Below are 23,991 nucleotides of genomic sequence, written 5' to 3' on the forward strand. Positions count from 1 at the left end.
ACACAGCGGCCTGGACTCTTATATACATTATTCTAGAATCCTGTATATAAGAGCTCACTGGTGGTGGCCGCAGCTTATAAAAGCCAAATCTGGTGACAGGTTCCCTTTAAAGTATATCTCTGAATATAAGGAGAAGTGATTACAGTAAGAGAATGGGCACAATCAATTTCCTAAAAAACTTCCTATACATCTTCCTTATCTGAAGAGCAGCACAGACCACCTGCGGTGCTTACTGCTCATATCTGTACCCTAGGAAAGTGTCCTGCTTGACCCCCAGGATCTTGTACAAAGGAGCAGAGCGCTCTGCATGGAGGCGGCAGCACGGCCTGTGGAGCTTCTGTGCTGCTATATAGAGGCAGAATCTGCGGAGTAAGACGCTTAGGGAAACTCACTATACACTGCCGCTCGAGGATCATCTTACTATATAACTGGAGGTAATCCTACACCGCTGCACCCACAGAGACGGAACCAGAGACAGACAAAGAAGGCGTTACCTTTAAATCATTCCTTTGTCGAACAACCTCTTTTAAAACACCCATTAAAATATCTGTAGCTAAAGTTCTTTCGTGAGCCTCGTCGAGTATCACCACACCGTAACGCTCCAGCAAGGGGTCGTTCATCGCCTCTCGCAGTAACATACCATCAGTCATGTACCTAGAGAAAGGGATACATTATAGACATAAGAATTGCTCTTACAAGCCCACGGTCACTTCAATGACCCGAATAAATAGAAGCAAATAGAAAACATCTCTTATCAGAAAATCTATTCTTCATTTAGGAGCCCCATCTCCCTACACTCACATTAAAAGACAAGTTAGCCCGGCTTGTTGTGACCAAGACAGATTTTGTTAGCCTAATTCATTGTGTAAGCTGACACACTAGAGAGCTATGTGCCCACGCTGCGTAAAATTTGCGGAACTTGCCGTGATTTTTTTACAGAAATTCCGCGGATTTCTCAAAAATCTGCAGTACAAGAAGTCCCCAGCCATTTCTATGGCATTTTGGAAGTGCTGTGCCATGCTGCAGTTTTTTTTCCCCACAGGGTCCCATACTTACCTGCCTTGATAGAAGACACCGGAGTCACTTCCTACGATGCAGAGGAGCGTGGTGGAGCCAGGAGCAGGAGGTGGGCGGGGCCTGCAGAGCTCCGGTCATGTGTCAGCCGAAGCTAGTTCAGGCCCGCCCACCTTCTCCTGCACAGTGCAGACAGACATGGCCAGAAAGTGAAGTGCTGCGTGATGGAGGTAAGTATGAACTCCCCGATCACTCCAGCACTTGTTCTGCATTGAGGATGCACTGCTGAAGCCATGGTACTGTATCCTCAATGCAGAATGACCGCAGCATATCCGCAGGACATTCCGCAATACAACCGCAGCATGGAAACAGACAGATGTGCTGTGGTTTTCTGGGAGCTCCTGCGGAATGTCCTGCGGATATATCCGCAGGAGACTTTCCCTGTCGCCACATAGCCTTAAAAAGGGTTGTTAACCCATATTTTTTATTGTCTAGTTCAATATTATATTGAGAAACAATGTTTCTCTCAAATACCTTGTGTTGGCAATAGTGCCTGTGAGAGGAGCTATTGCAGACCGCTGTTCCCCGCTCCGTGAGGTCACCGTCAAGTGCCGTACACGTCACATCCGTGCAGCCGGCTGCAGTCTTCCTGACTCACTGAGCTGTGAGCGGTGTTTCACTGCTGTCACAGCACAGCACATCTCCTCCTCCCTCACAGCAGAACACTGCAAGCAAGAGACGCGACGCTCTGTGCTGTGAGGGAGGAGGAGGGAGGCGAAAGCAGATGGGCTGTGACAAGCAGTGAAACACCGCTCACAGCTCAGTGAGTCTGGAAGAATGCAGCCGGGTGCACGGATGTGACGTGTGCGGCTCTTGACAATGACATCACGGAGCGGGGACCAACGGTCTGCAATAGCTCCTCTCACAGGCCCTATTGCCAACACAAGGTATTTGAGAGAAACATTGTTTCTCAATATAATATCGAACTAGACAATGAAAAATATGGGTGAACTACTCTTAATCTCATAACCGAATTTCCAGACAAATCGTGTACTAGTGACCCTGAACTATACGGTTAGGGGTGTAATTATTAATTAGCACTATGATACAGGCACACGAGAGTCCTATTACCTTCCGCCACTTCCTGATGATGGTACTATGTAGTAAGCTTTGTTAGCTGCCGCTTAACTAAAGTGACTAGGGTTTCATACAGCCAGGATAAATGCTAAACTATGAAAATGACTGCATGATACTTCAAGAAAGCAGACATGGTCAAATAATCACCGGCACTGTTCAATAGCGGCGCAATCTGCACTATACCCTCTACGCGCAGTAAAACTGATATTAATTTACATATCAGAAGCGTGTTTTGTACTATTCAGATGATATAAAGCACCATTAGATCGGTGGAGGTTGAGTGTTCCGCAGCTCAATATTTTTGTAATTTTACACATCAGCACTTGCTAGGTGTCACAGCCCCTGAAATTAGTTGAGTGGCAGAAGTTCTGACGATCGGACCCCCACACATCCAATATTGATGTCCTGTCCCGGGCAGAGGCCACCAATATTTTATGCCCTGAAGAGGTCATCAGAAAAATGCCTTGTTTAAATCAGGTTTTTGTGTTAAAGAATCTGTCCCCAGGCTTTTTACTCCTTTAGCTGAGAGCAGAAAAATGTAGAGACAGAGACCCTGATTACAGCAATGTGTCACTTACTAAGCTGTTTGATGTTATTTTGCTAAAAATCAATGTTTTCTCTGCTGCAGATCTAGCAGTTATACAGAGCTCATGAATATACTGGACTACCTGCAGTATTCCAAGTAGTCCTCTAATAATAAAAACACTGATTAATCAGCAGTAGATCAAAACTATGCTAACCAGCCCAGTAAGTGACACATCACTGGAATCAGGGTCTCTGTGTCTACACTATGCCACTCTCAGATTAGGTTGCAAAAATCTGGTGACAGATTCCCTTTAACCCCTTCACGACCGGCCGATTTTTCGCTTTCCGTTTTTTTTTTTCGCCATTCTTTTTCTGAGAGACGTAACTTTTTTATTTTTCAGTCAATATGGTCATGTGAGGGCTCATTTTTTGCGGAACGAGCTGTACTTTTAAATGAAACCATCAGTTTTCCCATATAGTGTACTAGAAAGAAGGGAATTTTGTTTACTTACCGTAAATTCCTTTTCTTCTAGCTCCAATTGGGAGACCCAGACAATTGGGTGTATAGCTACTGCCTCCGGAGGCCACACAAAGTATTACACTTAAAAGTGTAAGGCCCCTCCCCTTCTGGCTATACACCCTCCCGTGGGATCACGGGCTCCTCAGTTTTAGTGCAAAAGCAAGAAGGAGGAAAGCCAATAACAGGTTTAAAGACAAATTCAATCCGAAGAAACATCGGAGAACTGAAACCATTCAACATGAACAACATGTGTACTCGAAAAAACCAAAAATCCCTAAGAAAACAGGGCGGGTGCTGGGTCTCCCAATTGGAGCTAGAAGAAAAGGAATTTACGGTAAGTAAACAAAATTCCCTTCTTCTTTGTCGCTCCTAATTGGGAGACCCAGACAATTGGGACATCCAAAAGCAGTCCCTGGGTGGGTAAAAGAATACCTCGTGATAGGGCCGTCAAACAGCCCTGTCCTACAGGTGGGCAACCGCCGCCTGAAGGACTTGTCTACCTAGGCTGGCGTCCGCCGAAGCGTAGGTATGCACCTGATAATGCTTGGTAAAGGTGTGCAGACTCGACCAGGTAGCCGCCTGGCACACCTGCTGAGCCGTAGCCTGGTGCCGTAATGCCCAGGACGCACCCACGGCTCTGGTAGAATGGGCCTTCAGCCCTGAAGGAACCGGAAGCCCCGCAGAACGGTAGGTTTCAAGAATTGGTTCCTTGATCCACCGAGCCAGGGTGGATTTGGAAGCTTGCGACCCTTTACGCTGACCAGCGACAAGGACAAAGAGTGCATCCGAGCGGCGTAAGGGCGCCGTGCGGGAAATGTAGATCCTGAGTGCTCTGACCAGATCCAACAAATGCAAACCTTTCTCAAATTGATGAACTGGATGAGGACACAAGGAAGGTAATGTGACATCCTGATTGAGATGAAAGGGGGATACCACCTTAGGGAGAAACTCAGGAACCGGACGTAGAACCACCTTGTCCTGGTGAAACACCAGGAAGGGAGATTTGCATGAGAGCGCCGCTAGCTCGGACACTCTCCGAAGAGACGTGACCGCTACTAGAAAAGCCACTTTCTGTGAAAGACGAGAAAGGGAAACATCCTTCATAGGCTCGAAAGGCGGCTTCTGGAGAGCAATTAGAACCTTGTTCAGATCCCAGGGCTCTAACGGCCGCTTGTAAGGAGGGACGATATGACCAACTCCTTGCAGGAACGTGCGCACCTGAGTAAGTCGTGCTAGGCGTTTCTGAAAAAATACAGATAGCGCTGAGACTTGTCCTTTAAGGGAGCTGAGCGACAAACCTTTTTCCAACCCGGATTGCAGGAAGGAAAGAAAAGTAGGCAATGCAAAAGGCCAGGGAGGAACTCCCTGAGCCGCGCACCAATATAAGAATATCTTCCACGTCCTGTGGTAGATCTTGGCGGAGGATGGTTTTCTAGCCTGTCTCATGGTGGTAATAACCTTTCGAGATAATCCTGAAGACGCTAGGATCCAGGACTCAATGGCCACACAGTCAGGTTCAGGGCCGCAGAATTCAGGTGGAAAAACGGCCCTTGAGATAGCAAGTCTGGTCGTTCTGGTAGTGCCCATGGTTGGCCTACCGTGAGGTGCCACAGATCTGGGTACCACGATCTCCTCGGCCAGTCTGGAGCGACGAGGATGGCGCGACGGCAGTCGGCCCTGATCTTGCGCAGCACTCTGGGTAACAATGCCAGAGGTGGGAACACATAAGGTAGCCGGAATTGCGACCAATCTTGAACTAAGGCGTCTGCCGCCAGAGCTCGGTGATCGTGAGACCGTGCCATGAAAGCCGGGACCTTGTTGTTGTACCGTGACGCCATCAGATCGACGTCCGGCATCCCCCAGCGGCGACAGATCTCCTGAAACACGTCCGGGTGAAGGGACCATTCCCCTGCGTCCATACCCTGGCGACTGAGAAAGTCTGCTTCCCAGTTTTCCACGCCTGGGATGTGAACTGCGGATATGGTGGAAGCCGTGTCTTCCACCCACGTTAGAATCCGTCGGACTTCCTGGAAGGCTTGCCGACTGCGTGTGCCACCCTGGTGGTTGATGTATGCTACCGCTGTGGAGTTGTCCGACTGAATTCGGATCTGCTTGCCTTCCAGCCACTGCTGGAAGGCTTGTAGGGCAAGATACACTGCTCTGATTTCTAGAACATTGATCTGAAGGGTGGACTCTTGCTGAGTCCACGTACCCTGAGCCCTGTGGTGGAGAAAAACCGCTCCCCACCCTGACAGGCTCGCGTCCGTCGTGACCACCGCCCAGGATGGGGGTAGGAAGGACTTTCCCTTTGACAATGAGGTGGGAAGAAGCCACCACTGAAGAGATTCCTTGGCCGCCTGAGAAAGGGAGACGTTCCTGTCGAGGGACGTCGACTTCCCGTCCCATTGGCGGAGAATGTCCCATTGTAGTGGACGCAGATGAAACTGCGCGAAAGGGACTGCCTCCATTGCTGCTACCATCTTCCCTAGGAAGTGCATGAGGCGTCTCAAGGGGTGTGACTGGCCTTGAAGGAGAGATTGCACCCCTGTCTGTAGTGAACGCTGTTTGTCCAGCGGAAGCATCACTATCGCTGAGAGAGTATGAAACTCCATGCCAAGGTATGTTATCGATTGGGTCGGGGTGAGATTTGACTTTGAAAAGTTGATGATCCACCCGAAACTCTGGAGAGTCTCCAGCGCAACGTTCAGGCTGTTTTGGCATGCCTCTTGAGAGGGTGCCTTGACAAGTAGATCGTCCAAGTAAGGGATCACAGAGTGACCCTGAGAGTGCAGGACTGCTACTACTGCTGCCATGACCTTGGTGAAGACCCTTGGGGCTGTCGCCAAACCGAAAGGCAGGGCTACGAACTGAAGGTGTCCGTCTCCTATAACGAAGCGTAGAAAACGCTGGTGCTCTGGAGCAATCGGCACGTGGAGATAAGCATCTTTGATGTCTATTGATGCTAGGAAATCTCCTTGAGACATTGAGGCGATGACGGAACGGAGGGATTCCATCCGGAACCGCCTGGTTTTCACATGCTTGTTGAGCAGTTTTAGGTCCAGAACAGGACGGAAAGACCCGTCCTTTTTTGGCACCACAAACAAATTGGAGTAAAAACCGTGACCTTGTTCCAGAAGAGGAACGGGGGTCACCACTCCTTCCGCTTTTAGAGTGGACACCGCTAGCCGCAGAGCATCGGCTCGGTCGGGAGGTGGAGAAGTTCTGAAGAAGCGAGTTGGAGGACGAGAGCTGAACTCTATCCTGTACCCGTGAGACAGAATGTCTCTCACCCAACGGTCTGTGACCTGTGGCAGCCAAATGTCGCCAAAGCGGGAGAGCCTGCCACCGACCGAGGATGCGGAGAGAGGAGGCCGAAAGTCATGAGGAAGCCGCCTTGGTAGCGGGTCTTCCGGCTGTCTTTTTTGGGCGTGACTGAGTTCGCCAAGAATCTGAGCTCCTCTGATCCTTTTGAGTCCTTTTGGACGAGGAGAATTGAGACCTGCCTGAGCCTCGAAAGGACCGAAACCCCGACTGTCCTTTCCTCTGTTGGGGTTTGTTTTGTCTGGGCTGAGGTAAAGATGAATCTTTACCCTTGGAGTGTTTAATGATTTCATCTAAGCGCTCCCCAAACAGTCGGTCACGAGAAAATGGCAAACTGGTTAAACACTTTTTGGAAGCAGAATCTGCCTTCCATTCTCTTAACCACAAGGCTCTGCGTAAAACTACGGAGTTGGCGGACGCCACTGCCGTACGGCTCGTAGAGTCTAGGACAGCATTAATCGCGTAAGACGCAAATGCAGACATTTGAGAGGTTAAGGGTGCCACCTGCGGAGCAGATGTACGTGTGACCGTGTCAATCTGTGTAAGACCAGCTGAAATAGCTTAGAGTGCCCATACGGCTGCGAATGCTGGAGCAAACGACGCGCCGATAGCTTCATAGATGGATTTCAACCAGAGCTCCATCTGTCTGTCAGTGGCATCTTTAAGTGCCGCTCCATCTTCCACTGCAACTAAGGATCTAGCTGCAAGCCTGGAGATTGGAGGATCCACCTTGGGACACTGGGTCCAGCTCTTGACCACGTCTGGGGGAAAAGGATAACGTGTATCCTTAAGCCGCTTGGAAAAACGCTTATCCGGATAAGCGTGGTGTTTCTGGATTGCCTCTCTAAAGTCAGAGTGGTCCAGAAATACACTTAATTTACGCTTGGGATACCTGAAATGGAATTTCTCCTGCTGTGAAGCTGTCTCCTCCACCGGAGGAGCAGGGGGAGAAATGTCCAACATTTTATTGATTGACGCTATAAGATCATTCACTATGGCGTCACCATCTGGTGTATCCAAATTGAGAGCGGTCTCAGGATCAGAATCCTGATCAGCTATCTCCGCCTCATCATACAGAGAGTCCTGCTGGGACCCTGACCAGTGTGACGAAGTCGAGGGCCGCTCATAGCGAGCTCGTTTAGGCTGTCTGGGACTGTCGTCCGTGTCAGAGCCATCACCCTGGGATGCAAGAGACACCCCCGGATCCCGGAGCTGTTCCGACTGAGGGGGACCAGGGAGCAATGAGTTAACAGTGTCCATGGCCTGAGGTACTGGTCTAGACTGCAATGTTTCAAGAATTTTAGTCATAGTCACAGACAATCTGTCAGCAAAGACTGCAAACTCCGTCCCTGTCACCTGGACAGTATTTACAGGAGGTTCTGCCTGGGTCACCTCCAGCAGAGGCCCCGGCCGAGCAAGTGCCACAGGGGCCGAGCACTGCACACAGTGGGGGTCAATGGAACCTGCCGGTAGAACAGCCCCACAAGCGGTACAAGCAGCATAGAAAGCCTGTGCCTTGGCACCTTTGCTTTTTGCGGTCGACATGCTGTTGTGTCCTCTGAGAAATCTAGGAGGGTATATAGCAAAGGATCCCCAGCGACCGTACAGTGCAATGTAAAGCTGCAAGCATAAAATACAATATACACTTCGGCACCAGTGGGGGTCAGCCCTTGAGGGCAGCTTACCGCCCGCTGAAAGCGGGTGTGTGGGCACCAGAATCCCGTGTCTGGGTCTCCCAGTCTCCCCTCTCCAGCTCAGACTGCACACAGGAATGGCTGCCGGCGTCCTGTGAAGAGAGGTGGATCGTGGGCGTGCCTCAAACAAAGTGCGGGAAACTGGCGTCCCACTGTGCCCAGTGTGAGGGCTGGAGTATGCAAAGCAGACTCCAGCCCTCTGCGCTGATGTTCTGTACAGCGTCCCGCCCTTCCCCTGACTGGCAGGCCTGGGGGCGGGAACGAAACGAAACTAGGCCGCAGAAAGCCGGGGACTCGAGTAATAAGCGCGGCCGTGATATATGTACGGCCAGCGCAGAAGTCCCCGGCGCACCACAAGTCCCAGCCGCGCCGCAGCGAAAAAAAAAAAACTGACAACAGCGGCCGCGCGGCAGTTTCAAATACATGTCCCCTCTCAGCAAAGCTGTAGATAGGAATGGCACCAGCGCGCAGCGCTGTTGTCCCCGGCGCACTAACACACCCAGCAATGCTGCAGTGTGCGCGCGGACTGTACGGGGACACAGAGTACCTTGGCGTAGCAGGGCCCTGTCCCTGACGATACTACGCTCCATATCCAGCATATTCCCAGGGGCTGTGGACGGAGCACGGTCTCTGTGCCTGGAGACCGGTAAATCCCACTTCACCCAGAGCCCTAAGGGGGATGGGGAAGGATGCAGCATGTGGGCTCCAGCCTCTGTACCCGCAATGGGTACCTCAACCTTAACAAACACCGCCGACAAAAGTGGGGTGAGAAGGGAACATGCTGGGGGCCCCATATGGGCCCTCTTTTCTTCCATCCGACATAGTCAGCAGCTGCTGCTGACTAAACAGTGGAGCTATGCGTGTATGTGTGCCTCCTTCGCACAAAGCATGAAAACTGAGGAGCCCGTGATCCCACGGGAGGGTGTATAGCCAGAAGGGGAGGGGCCTTACACTTTTAAGTGTAATACTTTGTGTGGCCTCCGGAGGCAGTAGCTATACACCCAATTGTCTGGGTCTCCCAATTAGGAGCGACAAAGAAATGGCAAAAAAATTCCAAATGCTGAAAAATTGCAAAAAAAGTGCGATAGCACTATGGTTTTTGAGATATTTTATTTACTGTGTTCACTATATGGTAAAACAGATGTGTGGGTGTGATGCCTCAGGTCAGTGCGAGTTCGTAGACACCAAACATGTATAGGTTTACTTTTATATAAGGGGTTAAAAAAAATCGGAAGTTTGTCCGAAAAAAGTGGCGCACGTTTTACGCCATATTCCGTGACCCGTAGCGTTCTCATTTTTCGGGATCTTAGGCTCAATGACGGCTTATTTTTTGCGTCTCGAGCTGACGTTTTTAACGGTACCATTTTTGCGCAGATGCTACGTTTTGATCGCCTCTTATTGCATTTTGCGCAAAAGTTGTCGCGACAAAAAAACGTCGTTTTGGCGTTTGGAATTTTTTTGCCGCTACGCCGTTTACTGATCAGATTAATTGATTTTATATTTTGATAGATTGGGCGTTTCTGAACGCGGCGATACCAAATGTGTGTATATTTTTTATTTTTTTAACCCTTTAATTTTCAATGGGGCGAATGGGGGGTGATTTGAACTTTTAGGTTTTTTTTTAATTTTTTAAAACTTATTTTTTAACTTTTTTTTTTTATTTTACTAGTCCACCTAGGGGGCTATTGCGATCACCATTCCGATCGCTCTGCAGTATCTGCTGATCACAGCTGCAAGGCTGTAAACAGCAGATACGCTCTCTTTCTCTTTTGCTGTGCCCCGGGCACAGCGAAAGTGAAACTAAGTCAGGTGTAGTACAGGAGTCATCACATGACCCTGTGCTACCATGACAACTATCGGGAGTCACGTGATCGCGTCACGTGACTTCCGGTTTCGGCGGTAAGTAAAAACTTTACCGCGATCGCGCTTATAATGGCGCTGTCATGTATTGACAGCGCCATATAAGGGGTTAATCGGCACGAGCAGATAACGATTCTGCTCGTGCCTAGCAGGCACACATCTCAGCTGTGAAAATCAGCTGAGATGTGTGCCGATCGCGGCATGCTGCCGCCGGAGGACCGCGGGCAGTAAGATTATGTCATTTAGGACGTAATTTTACGGCCCGCGGTCGTTAAGGGGTTAAGGACCGGGCGAATTTTTGCGCTTTCCTTTTTTCCTCCCCTTATTCCAAGAACCATAGCTTTTTATATTTTCCATTGATATAGCAGTGTGAGGATTTATATTTTAATATATAATGCAATTTTAAGCAGGGGGGGGGGGAGGGGAGGGGGGGAGGTTATTCCAAATTAAAAAAAAAAAAAATGAAATTTTATTTTTTAATTCTATTTTCTTATTTATAGCGTTCATTTTACCATAAATCTGATCTAGCAGTTTGATTTCCCAGGCCAGTACGAATACGTTGATTTGTTTTAAGTGGTGAAAATTAAAAAAAAAAATTTTTTTTTTTGGCTTGTGTTACAACTTTCTGAGAGCTGTAACACTTTAAATTTTTGGGGAAAGGGGGAGAGGAGGAGAGCTGAGCTACACCAAAGTAAAGAGTGCGGTGCATCCTATAGCCAGGTGTGGCACCGTTTCCAGGACATGTACTTGGACGACTCGCAGTTTTCGATATTCTTCTACTTACTTCAAAATAGTTTTTGCGCTGCTGCAGTCCTCAAATCGAATAGAGTATCCAACTTCCTGGCCGAGCATCACATCCATTTCGTCGGCAACCCTCTGAGCTACACTCATGGCGGCCACTCTTCTGGGTTGGGTACAAGCTACACCTCTCTTTGGACCTGGTAACGACCTCATGTACTCCACGCACCACTGAGGGATCTACAATAGAACAACACCGGGTTAGGACTCTTGTGGTGAGCATTTACCACCTGGGGTAACAAGAGCATTAGACCGCTTAGGCCGGTTTCACACATCCGGCATTTCGCCGGATACCGGATCCGACATGTATGCAGTACAGTAGATTCATTTACAGTGAAAGCGCGACACCATGCGGACAAATGCGGTTCTGCATGAAGCACACAACCGCATGGTGTCGCGCTTGCACTGTAAATGAATGTACTGCACGCGTGCCGAATCCGGTGAAAAGCCGGATGTGTGAAACGGGCCTTATCTAGCAGGGTGTTATAGACTCGTACCTGTGTTGTTTTTCCAGAACCAGTTTCTCCCACCAAGACAAAACTTTGGTTCCTCATGAGGATATCCGTAAACCGTTCCTTGTACTCCCAGACGGGCAACTGCAGACGTTTTTTGAGGATGTCATAGTAACGTGGTGTGTGGGGTAAATTGGTAAAAGGATTGATGCCCTGTGGGAGGGCTGCCGGCTTTACGGGCTGAACGTTGCCTGCGGTAATATACGGAGGATTGGATGCGCCGCGAGATTCTTTATCTTTGTCTCTATCTCGCTCACGATCGCGGTCTCTGTCACGATCGCGGTCACGATCCTTTGATCTGTCATCTCTATCGCGATCTCGGTCCTTCCTAAAAGACCAAAAAGAAACAGAAAATTAATAATCCTAAAACAAATCTCAAGCTTGCAGAGCTAGATTCTTAACTGTAGCGTAATGTTTGGTTCTGTAAATACGTGAAGTACTCGTGATGCATTTCAGACTAGTACTATGCCAGCTTCTCTGCACAAAGCTGGACATCCTGAAGGAGTCTGCTGAGGCTACTTTCACACATCCGGTTTGAGCCGTGCGGCTCAATCCAGCTGTGAAACCTATGCAACGGATGCGGCGAAAACACCGCATCCTTTGCATAAGTTTTTACATGCGGCCGGTCTGTTTTTTTCCGGTTGCGGCACGCTACTGAGCATGCGCAGTGGAAGAAACCGCATGCGGCGGACGGATGCGTTTTTTTCCGCATCGCGCCGCATCCGGCGTCCATAGGCATGCATTGAAAAATGCGCCGCAGCGGCCGGATGCGGCGCAATGCGTTCTTTTTTTTGCCGGAGCAAAAAACGTTGCAGGCAACGTTCCATCCGGCCGCGGCATCGGCTAAATCTGCCGCATGCGGCAAAAACCGGAACGAACGCAGGCCCATGCGGCACAATACGGCACTAATGTAAGTTTATGCAAAAAAAAAAACCCGCAACAGACGGCAAAAAAAACGGTTGCGGTTTTTCTGCAGATCGCCGTATTGTGCCGCAGAGCAAAAACCGGATGTGTGAAAGTAGCCTAATCTGTCTACACCAGGGGTCTCAAACTCTGCTGGGTGTATGGGCCGCACAGAGGAAAAAAAATAATTTGGGGGGGCCGCATTCTTTGCAGGACAAAGTGACATTTTTATTGGTACCATATATCCATATATATTTTATTTTTTTTACACACCTTGGGATCACTGATTTTGAACATTTTCACTTGTTCATTATAGCAAACGTGCACATTCTTTGTTTAAATATAAACTTTTTTTTTTTACACTTTATCCCTTTCTTGTAACTAATAAGGCTGGTTTCACACTACGTTTATTTAACATGCGTCAGGAACGTTTTTTTGCTGCAAAAGCGGATCCTGCTTTTACAGCAAAAAACGCATGCAAACGCATCTGTTATTTTGCAGGATCCTGCACTGGATGTTTAGGGGCGGGCATTGGAGTCATGTGATCGGGAGTGAGGGGAACTAGACTGGGAGCCGGCTTCTGACAGCTGCAGACGCTGGTAACCAAGGTAAACATCGGGCTTGGATACCCGATATTTATCTTGGTTACGAGTGTCTGCAGCTGCTAGGAGCAGGGCTGTCTGCACACGTTACCAACGTAAACATCGGGTAACTAAGAGAAGTGGTTACCCGATATTTACCTTGGTTACGAGTGTCCGCAGCTCTCAGGTGGGAGAGAGGGAGGGGAGGAAGGGGAGGAAGGGGGAAAGACAGAGATAGAGAGAGAGAGGGGGAGGGAGGAGGAGAGACAGACAGATCACGCGAGACTGGTTCTGTGCATGCTCAGTAGAGCAAGCAGGATCCTGTCTATCAGCACGCCAGCGTTCACCTGCGTTTGCGTGCTGTTTAGTCAGGATCCGGTGACATGCAGTATTTGGACGCAGCTCAAAAACGCTACAAGTAGCGTTTTTGAAAGATGTTAAAAAACTGCAAGTCGCTGGATCCTCACTATAACGCACGCAAACGCAGGTGAACGCATGTTAACGTGAGTCCAGTGCAAATGCATTGAAGTGAAAACGCATTTGCACTGGATCCGTTTTTCCGCTAAAAAAACGTTATGGACGGATGTTAAATAAACGTAGTGTGAAACCAGCCTAAGTCTTACAATTAGCACTATATAGAAATTTTGACCAACATCTTTTAGTAATGTTCCCCATATTGTTGTAACGTGCCCATCCTTGTCCCCTTGTAATATTGTGCCCCATCCTGGTCCCACTCCCACAGTAATGTGTTCATCCTTGTCCCCATCCTAAAGTAATGTTCCCCATCCTTGTCCCCATTTTATAGTAATGTGTTCATCCTTGTCCCCCATCCTATAGTAATGTCCCCATTCTATAGTAATGTGTCCATCCTTGTCCCCCATCTTATAGTAATGTTCCCCATCCTTGTCCCCTTGTAGCAATGTCCCCATCCTATAGTACTGTCCCCATTCTATAGTAATGTGCCCATCTTTTAGTAATGTGCCAACCTTGTCCCCACCCTATAGTAATGTCCCCAGCATTATCCCTATTCTATAGTAATGTTTCCCATCCTTGTCTCCTTGTAGTAATGTCCCTAGCCTACAGTAATGTGCCCACCTTGTCCCCATTCTGTAGTAATGTCCCCATCCTATAGTACTGTGCCCACCTTGTCCCCATCCTATAGTAATGTCCCCATTCTATAGTCATGTGCCAATCCTAGTCCCTATCCTATAGTAATGTCCCCATACTATAGTAATAATGTCCCCATCCAATAGTATTGTGCCCATCCTTGTAATGTCCCCAGCCTTATCCCCATCTCATAGTAATGTGCGCACATTGTCCCCATCCTGTAGTAATGGGTCAGCAGCTCCCCTCACCAGGCTTCCACAGACGCCGGAGTGAAGCAGAGGGGAGTGGTCTGCGGCCCCAGATCCACAGTGATTGGAGAGATCGGTCACAAGGCCGGTCTCTCCAATCAGAGCTGGGGGCGGGTGAAACACAGGTCACCCAGCTCTGGCCAATGATCGGTGCTACAGCTGCCCTGATCTTGGCTGGATTTCAATGTTTCAGCAATTTTCAATGGCTGAAACATTAGTGGCTGTGATTGACTGAGCGGCGTTCGTCAGCCAATCACAGCCTCCGTAGGTCCGGGGAGGACACACCACCCCTCCTGAGGTCCCCTCCTCGAATCTAATGCAGCGTTCGTAGCCACCGGGGCTGCGATTTCGCCATGATGTACTGGGTCCTTAAGTACCAGGGAGCCATAACGTACCCAGTACGTCATAGGTCGCTAAGGGGTTAACGTCCAACACACACACACACACACACACCCCCCCCCATTCTCACCTGTCCCGCGCTCCCTCATCTCTGCTTTGTGCGGCCCCTCAGGCCCGTGCCCCCGTTCACTATCGCGGCAGGGGCAGTGTCACTGTCAGTGATTTAGGTGAGATGATTGTATTGCCTGCGCGAGAGCGCAGCACCGACAACACATTCATCGTACAAAGTGCAGACAGTGGCTGCGGCCCCTGCACCTGCCACGATAGTGAACAGGGGCACGGGCCTGGGGGCCGCACGAACTACCCTGAGGGGCCGCATGCGGCCCGCGTGTTTGAGACCCCTGGTCTACACAGAGGCACCAGCAGAAGGAAAGCAGGACAGAGGATATAGAAGAGCAACATGATTATCTAAGGCTGTGTGCCCATGGGGCTACGTACCCACGGATTTTGCTGCAAAAAACCTGTGGATTTATCTGGATTTTCCAGATAAATCCGCAGGTTTCAGCATGTACAGACACTCCCCATGTTATCCTATGGAACATGGGGAGTGCTGTGTCCATGCTGCAGTTTGTGCGGCTGTGGAATATGCTGCGGATGTCCTGCAGCTGCACGTAACTGCATGTCAATTATTCCTGCGGAAATACCTGCGGAAATCCCGGCCCTCCACTATGGAGATAGAGGCCGGGACTTCCACAGGTAAAACGCACGAATGTCCGCAGGTTTTCCGCAGATATTGCACTGGAATCCCGCAGCTATGGATAGCGGAGTATTCCGGGGAGCTGCTGTGGGAAACCTGCGGACGTACTGCAGATATATCCGCGGGTTCAGAGTCCCATGGGCACATAGCCTAAAGGCCCTGTCACACACAGAGAGATAAATCTGCGGCAGATCTGTGGTTGCAGTGAAATTGTGGACAATCAGTGTCAGGTGTGTGGCTGTGTACAAATGGAACAATATGTCCATGATTTCACTGCAACCACAGATCTGCCAAAGATTTATCTCTGTGTGTTGCTTTTCAATTTGGCTATTACAAACTGCAGTCCCAACGCAGATGTGAACAAAGCTTAAAAAGGATCTCTCCTAAATTTACCACTGCCTTTAAATTAATACTAGTAAAAAATCAAAGTTTTAAACATAATTCATAAAATTAAAAAAAATCAGTTTATTAATATGTAAATGATATGCTAATCCAAATGCAGTGGAACCTTGGATTACGAGCATAATTGGTTCCAGGAGTGTGTTCTTAAACCAAGTTACTCTTATATCAAAGTGAATTTTCCCATAGGAAATAATTGAAATGAAGATCATTTGTTCCACAACCTAAGAATATTACTGTATTTATACAAACTTATTACAGTAATACAATATAATGTCCAGTATTCATATATTACCGTCTAATACAAAACACTGTACAGTAAAAAACAAAAATTAAACTGCACATTAGCTTACAATAGGATTGTTAGTGTGTGGGAGGTATAGTATATAGAGAAAAAAATAATGTATAAATATGACAACCTTTATTCTACTACAGTACACAAAAAACACCCCAAATCTATTCTGCCCAGAATATTGGCCGAACTAAGCCAAATGTGGGGTAGGAATACCGACCAGGCAATTAGATTACAGTACAAGCAATGTGCTGCACTGGTTAGGCTGGTTTCACACTACGTTTATTTAACATCCGTCCATAACGTTATTTTAGCGGAAAAGCGGATCCAGTGCAAATGCGTTTTCACTTCAATGCATTTGCAATGGACTCGCGTCCACCTGCGTTCACCTGCGTTTGCGTGCGTTATAGTGAGGATCCGGTGACTTGCAGTTTTTTAACATCTTTCAAAAACGCTACTTGTAGCGTTTTTGAGCTCCGTCCAAATACTGCATGTCACCGGATCCTGACTAAACAGCACGCAAACGCATGTGAACGCTGGCGTGCTGATAGACAGGATCCTGCTTGCTCTACTGAGCATGCCCAGAACCAGTCTCGTGTGATCTGTCTCTCTCTCCTCCTCCCTCCCCCTCTCTCTCTCTATCTCTGTCTTTCCCCCTTCCTCCCCTCCCTCTCTCCCACCTGAGAGCTGCGGACACTCGTAACCAAGGTAAATATCGGGTAACCACTTCTCTTAGTTACCCGATGTTTACGTTGGTTACGTGTGCAGACAGCCCTGCTCCTAGCAGCTGCAGACACTCGTAACCAAGATAAATATCGGGTATCCAAGCCCGATGTTTACCTTGGTTACGAGCATCTGCAGCTGTCAGATGCCGGCTCCCAGTCTAGTTCCCCTCACTCCCGATCACATGACTCCAATGCCCGCCCCTAAACATCCAGTGACCGGATCCTGCAAAATAAGACATGCGTTTGCATGCGTTTTTTGCTGTAAAAGCAGGATCCGCTTTTGCAGCAAAAAAACGTTCCTGACGCATGTTAAATAAACGTAGTGTGAAACCAGCCTTACCAGAAAGAAAGTACAATACTGTATCCACAAATGCAAATTGATAGACATGCTATATAGTATATACTGTACAGTGCAATAGTATACTATATACAGTGCATATGTACATAAAGTTACCTCCCGAGCAGGTTAGAGTGCGGTGAAAGAACGGAACCAGAACTGTGTGGTGAGTATTGCTCTTATTGCAAAGCATTGCTCTTAAACCAAGTTACACATTTTTAGAAAGCTTTACTTGTCTTGCAAAATGCTCTCAAACCAAGATATTCTTACAAGGTTCCACTGTATCAGTAAAATGTTGCCGCCATTCCCCCACATACCGAGTGGCGCTATGTGACTCCACAGCCCAGACTATCTGCTGTGAGCAGCGCGGTCTCTCCGCTCAGTGCTGTGGAAAGTGTGCACGCTGCTCCTGGGGGCACACTGCAGCTTTATTAGAAGAGTCTTTCCTACCTGTCTGCAGATTCACTATCTACCATTGTCAAACTGGTTTGTGCTCTGATTGGAGTGAAAAAAGCGCATTGTAGTATTTTCATCTGATACTTTTAAACTATGTGTCCACGGGAGAAAGTACCTGCGGATTTTTCTGCATCAAAATCCGCAGCTTTCCCCCGGAATCCGCACCTTAGCATAGGTGCGGATTTGACGCGGATTTCGTTGCGGATTTTGTCCATTGTACTCTATTGTGTTTCTGAATAAAGCTTAGTCTGTTTTGAAGGAAAAAAAAGGCTCTTTATGTCATTTCCTGTCCCAACCCTCCTTTCTTCTCCCATTTTGTAATAAAGGGGCAGAAATGTTTAAAGGGAACCTGTCGCCACTTTTTTTGTGAAAAGCTGCGGCCAACACCACTGTGCTCTTATATACAGCATTTTAACAGGCTGCATATAATAACCCAGTGGTGGTGGCCGCAGCTTACAGCCAAAAAATGTGGTGCCATGTTCCCTTTCACTGTTATTTTAAAAAAAAAAAAAAAAATGTGCTCCGCTGTATTTTCACTGTCCAGCCCGATGCAAGCAAGCAACTGAGGGCTGTGCTTCTCAGCGGGATAAGGCTGAAGCATTCTCTGCCCCTCCCGCTGAGAAAAACAGTCCTCAGCTGCCCCTGAAAATGGCGGCTCCGTTGTGAAGCGCCATTCACAGGTGCTGTACCAAGGCTCATCGAGCTGCCCTGATGCATTGGCTGGCTGGGTAATATAACGGAGTTAATGCCAGTTTTCTGCAAACTGGCACTAAGCCCAAGGTTCATAATGTCATGCCTGTGTAGACACGGCCATTATGAACCTCCGTTTGGTACTAAATAAAAGAAAAAACACTTTTTGAAAAATTTTATTTGAAAGAAAAACACACACACACATCCCTGATTGCCATCTTTATTACTCCCAAGCCTCAGAGGTTAATCCAGGACAATTGTAATCACTGGTTTGCTCTCTGCCGGCTGCTGTGAGCGGCAGAACTCACTGGCCGGGTCAGCTCAGTTCATAGCTGAGCCCGGGTCACAGCGTCAGCCGGTCACAGCAGCCGTCAGTGTATTAAATGCTGCACAGCTCTCTTCCGGCAGCTGGGAACGTCTGACGTCAGAGCCCTGGTCAGCTGACTTAATTCGCGAGCGCGGGCGGGTCAGCTGACTGCACACCGATCAGCTGATGTGCCGGGCTCCGATGTGCACTCATGTGACCCGGGCACGGACGTCAGCCGGTACCAGCAGCCGGAAGAGAGCTTTGCAGCATCTCGAACACTGACGGCTGCTGGGACCGGCTGACGTCCGTGCCCGGGTTACATGAGTGCACATCGTCAGCTGACCCACCTGCGCTCACGAATTAAGTCAGCTGACCAGGGCTCTGATATCAGACGTTCCCAGCTGCCGGAAAAGAGCTGTGCAGCATTTAATAATACACTGACGGCTGCTGTCACCGGCTGACGTCAGTGCCCGGGTCAGCCGGGTGCACATCGGAGCCCGGCTCGGAGTTGTCATGGATTATCGTCGGGGGATTCAGGGAGTAATAAAGATGGGAATCAGGGATGTGTGTGTGATTTTCTTTCAAATAAAATTTTTCAAAAAGTGTTTTCTTTTCTTTAGTACCAAACGGAGGTTCATAATGGCCGTGTCTACATAGGCATGACATTCTGAACCTCGGGCTTAGTGCCAGTTTGCAGAAAACTGGCATTAACCCCGTAATATATTACCCAGCCAGCCAATGCATCAGGGCAGCTGGATGAGCCTCGGTACAGCACCTGTGAATGGCGCTTCACAACGGAGCCGCCATTTTCAGGGGCAGCTGAGGAATGTTTTTCTCAGCGGGAGGGGCAGAGAATGCTTCAGCCTTATCCCGCTGAGAAGCACAGCCCTCAGTTGCTTTCTTGCATCGGGCTGGACAGTGAAAATACAGCGGAGCACATTTTTTTTTTTTAAAAAGAATTGTGAAAAAAGACCTGGGATCCTGTTTTGCCAGCTAAAAGCAAGCAGCCTGTAACTAGCTGCTTTTAGATGGCAATCCAGAGTCCGGACACAACACGACTACACTGCCACTACTCTACACTACAAAATGGTGAAACTTCCTCTTCCTGAACTATCCTACATCACTTCCTGCGGATTTGTTTGCGAAATCCGCACAAAATCCGCAGGAAAAAGAGCCTGTGGGAACAGACCTGCGGATTTTACACCTTGCATTGACTTGCATGGGAAAAATCCGCAACAAAATCCGCAACAATAATTGACATGCTGCAGATTTTTCCGGATCAAAATCCGCGACAAATCCGCCGCGCAAAAATCCGCAGCATGGGCACAGCATTTCCAAAATGCCATTGAAATGGCTTGGAAGTGCCGCTGCTGCAGATTTTCGGTAAATCCGCGGCAAAATCCGCGGTAAATCCGCAGCGTGGGCACATAGCCTTACTGCATATTGAAAGCACATTAATAGGAGCTGGTTTCATTCATAGGACTCCCGCCCATCGGGAGGGTAGAATTGCCCTTCTCATGGGGGTGCAGTCCGCTCTCTACCTTGTGCTATATACCGGACGATGAAACAGCCTCCATAAACTACTATGGAATATAACATATTCTAAAGTGCCTGCAGGCAAATGGCAGCGCTTAACCCTGAAAAAAAAAAAAAAAAAAAAAAAAAAAAAAAAAAAAAACCTGCTATATTCTTGCAGCTTGGTTCTATTGGCAAAGACACCCCTTTACTTAGCCAGGTTTTAATAAATTATATAAGGGATTTTATACAAAAAATCCACAAAGAACCAGCGCTAGATGGGTTTTTTTATATATAATTTTATTAAAAAAAAAAATATTGCTATCCTTGTTCCAAGGCAGGGTATTTACTAGTACACAATACACTAAAAAATTTTCTTAGAACCACATATACCAGAAAAAACACAATATAAATAAGTCAGAATTGAAAATACAAATAAAAATAAAGATAGAAATAAAAATATTAATAATAATAAAAATATGAAAGATAAATCAAAAACCACACAAAGGGTTTTGGTATAAACCCGTTTCCTCAGAGGTGATCCGATATTCACAATAATTAATTTCTAACTCAGCTATCGTAATGCCCCGGCCGGTGGCATATACTTGATTTAGTAAAATATTGTGACTGATAGCATATAGGTGTACCACACCACCTCTGACTAATTTGCAAGCCTATTTTGCACACATCAAGCTTTGCACAAAATGTTGTAGAAATCAGAAACCCTCAATCCCCAATGTGATGTCAGTGGGATTTGCCAGCAGATTTTGGTCTGCAGTAATATAGACCTGATTCCTCCGTTAGATAAACTGAAGTTGTTGTCAATGCAGGATTAACTTGTTAAATTTTCCAAGCACCTACTTGGAAGCATGTGGTCGTGAACAATACAGGTTGTGGAGGAGATGTCAGGTTACCACAAACCCCTTAGTTAGAGTCTCTAGACCACTTTACGGTGCCACAACTAAGCGGTCCCGTATTGTCCCAGTTCCCCAGCAGCTAGGTACAGTCGCTGGAAGCACCGATTATTTGCTGCAAATATAATGTGTGATCAGCAGTTTTACTCAACCTCTCCAGCGGGCAGTCCGATCTGTGTCCAGTGTGAGCTGAATGTGTCCACACACCGAGGGAGTTTACTTGGCAAGCTGTCACTACACAGGTAAAGCAGACAGTGCAAGATTCCAATCCAGTCCACTTCCAATGTGAACAATGAGTAGCCGTAGAGGGCACCACTGGAGGATGGTTGCAAGCAAGAATAACAGCGGTAACTTCTCAACCTTTTCAGCAGACAGTCCGGACCGTGTCCTTTAGAGGCTGACTAGTGCCGTACAAGGGAGAGGTTGTTTGACAGAGTATCACCACACAGGTGGAGTAGGCAAAGCAGAGTCTTAATCCGACGCGCGTTTCGGGGGCGTGCACCGGCCCCCTTCCTCAAGGATGACTGGGCTATTGCCTAGGGCGCTATTTATGCGCATATTAAATTACTTAAAAAAAAAAAAAAAAAAATGGTTTTTTTTTTTTTTTTTTCTTTTTCTTTCCTTTCCCTCTTCTCTTCTCTTTTCTTTTCTCTTTCCTTTGTATCAATACCAGTATCTTTAATTCTTCTTCTGGGTGTTTGTTTGGGGGGTGTTTGCCAAATTCGGTGTACTAGCAGAATCTAATAACAAATTTTGGGTTAGTTGTTCCATGGAAGTTTCATATACGGAAAAAACTTCTTCCTCTTCCATGGATCCTGCATCAGGGGTGCATTCAATTTGATCTATGACTTCAAATTGGTTAAGTTCTAATGGATCCCTTCCATCATATCTACTTGATTTATCCAAATGAGTCTGGGGCATGGTGGAACTTCTCCTACCCGACAGAGCGGATAAGCCCAAGTCTCTCCCATATTTTCTTTCTTTTTTCTCAATAATTTCTTTTTCTTTGTTTTGTATCCGTTTTAATATATTTTTAGACAGATTAGATATTTCGTAATTATTTTTATGGGGTTTTATTTCATCAAATAGTTGAAGAATTCGACTTTTATTTAGTATAAGTTGTTTTTTTCTTTTATCAATAATGAATTGGACTGCCTGTCTAGAAAAATCTTTAAAAAGTTCATCCCATTCTAAAAGGGTTTGGCGATCTCCTATATCTCCTGATAGGGCTTTACTAACCAGTAATCCTTTAGGTATAATATCGGCTTCCAGATACCTTTCAAGAGTAGCTACTTCCCATAAATCTCTCATCTCTTTTAAAAGTAATTGTTCTAATTCCCTAAGTTTCTTTTTAATTATAGAAATATCCGGACCATTAACAGTGTTTAATTGTGGCTTTTCCGCATAACCAAAAAACCTTTGCACTTTAAAAATCCTGTCTTTGCGGTTTTCCCACAAATCCCCCATTTTGACCTACGCGGGAGTATATACAACAAAGCCTGGACAAGGATAGCACGTGTTGTGGGTTAGCAGCTAGCCACAAGGGGTTAATGAAATATATTCTAAAGTGCCTGCAGGCAAATGGCAGCGCTTAACCCTGAAAAAAAAAAAAAAAAAAAAACCTGCTATATTCTTGCAGCTTGGTTCTATTGGCAAAGACTTGAAAGGCTATTTTCCATGCAAAAGGTGTATAGTGTGTAAAAACACAAAGAATATCACACGAAAATCCTTTGTACAGGGACAGTCAGAAATTATGATTAAAGAATTCATCACATGTCAATCAAAGGGAGTTGTATATTGCATTCAATGTCCTTGTCAGAAAAAATACATTGGGAGAACTATTAGACCCCTATGGAAAAGGGTGGGTGAACACATTCGAAATGTTAAAAATAAATGTACTAAACACCCCCTATCCAGACATTATGCGTTAAAACATGGAGGGTCTTTTAAGGGATCCGAAGTATGGGGTGTGCAAAAAATAACAAAGGACTGGAGGGGTGGCGATTTTATTAAAAAAATGTCACGAGCAGAGAGCCAATGGATTTTTGAATTGAATACTTCAAAACCATATGGACTCAATAATGACATTGAACTGTTTGCTTTTAATTAATTTATAGTTTTATATATAAAAATAGGCAGAAGAATTAAAGATACTGGTATTGATACAAAGGAAAGAGAAAAGAAAAGAGAAGAGAAGAGGGAAAGGAAAGAAAAAAAAAAAAAAAAAAAAAAAACCATTTTTTTTTTTTTTTTTTTTTTTTTTAAGTAATTTAATATGCGCATAAATAGCGCCCTAGGCAATAGCCCAGTCATCCTTGAGGAAGGGGGCCGGTGCACGCCCCCGAAACGCGCGTCGGATTAAGACTCTGCTTTGCCTACTCCACCTGTGTGGTGATACTCTGTCAAACAACCTCTCCCTTGTACGGCACTAGTCAGCCTCTAAAGGACACGGTCCGGACTGTCTGCTGAAAAGGTTGAGAAGTTACCGCTGTTATTCTTGCTTGCAACCATCCTCCAGTGGTGCCCTCTACGGCTACTCATTGTTCACATTGGAAGTGGACTGGATTGGAATCTTGCACTGTCTGCTTTACCTGTGTAGTGACAGCTTGCCAAGTAAACTCCCTCGGTGTGTGGACACATTCAGCTCACACTGGACACAGATCGGACTGCCCGCTGGAGAGGTTGAGTAAAACTGCTGATCACACATTATATTTGCAGCAAATAATCGGTGCTTCCAGCGACTGTACCTAGCTGCTGGGGAACTGGGACAATACGGGACCGCTTAGTTGTGGCACCGTAAAGTGGTCTAGAGACTCTAACTAAGGGGTTTGTGGTAACCTGACATCTCCTCCACAACCTGTATTGTTCACGACCACATGCTTCCAAGTAGGTGCTTGGAAAATTTAACAAGTTAATCCTGCATTGACAACAACTTCAGTTTATCTAACGGAGGAATCAGGTCTATATTACTGCAGACCAAAATCTGCTGGCAAATCCCACTGACATCACATTGGGGATTGAGGGTTTCTGATTTCTACAA

The 23,991-nt window shown here is 47.0% G+C and overlaps 1 protein-coding gene across 1 annotated transcript in view; it reads right to left on the reverse strand.

Annotated features, from left to right (window-relative positions):
• DHX15 (DEAH-box helicase 15) overlaps positions 1-23,991 on the reverse strand; it is a 150,556-nt gene that overhangs the window by 97,419 nt on the left and 29,146 nt on the right. The window contains exons 2-4 of the mRNA XM_075346937.1: positions 11,367-11,709; positions 10,856-11,049; positions 495-654 (exon numbers count right to left, since the gene is read on the reverse strand). Of these exons, the coding sequence (XP_075203052.1) occupies positions 495-654; positions 10,856-11,049; positions 11,367-11,709 (697 nt within the window). The remainder of the gene's footprint in view (positions 1-494; positions 655-10,855; positions 11,050-11,366; positions 11,710-23,991) is intronic.

Source organism: Anomaloglossus baeobatrachus, chromosome 1, assembly GCF_048569485.1.
Source record: "Anomaloglossus baeobatrachus isolate aAnoBae1 chromosome 1, aAnoBae1.hap1, whole genome shotgun sequence".
NCBI classification, from domain to species: Eukaryota; Metazoa; Chordata; class Amphibia; order Anura; family Aromobatidae; genus Anomaloglossus; species Anomaloglossus baeobatrachus.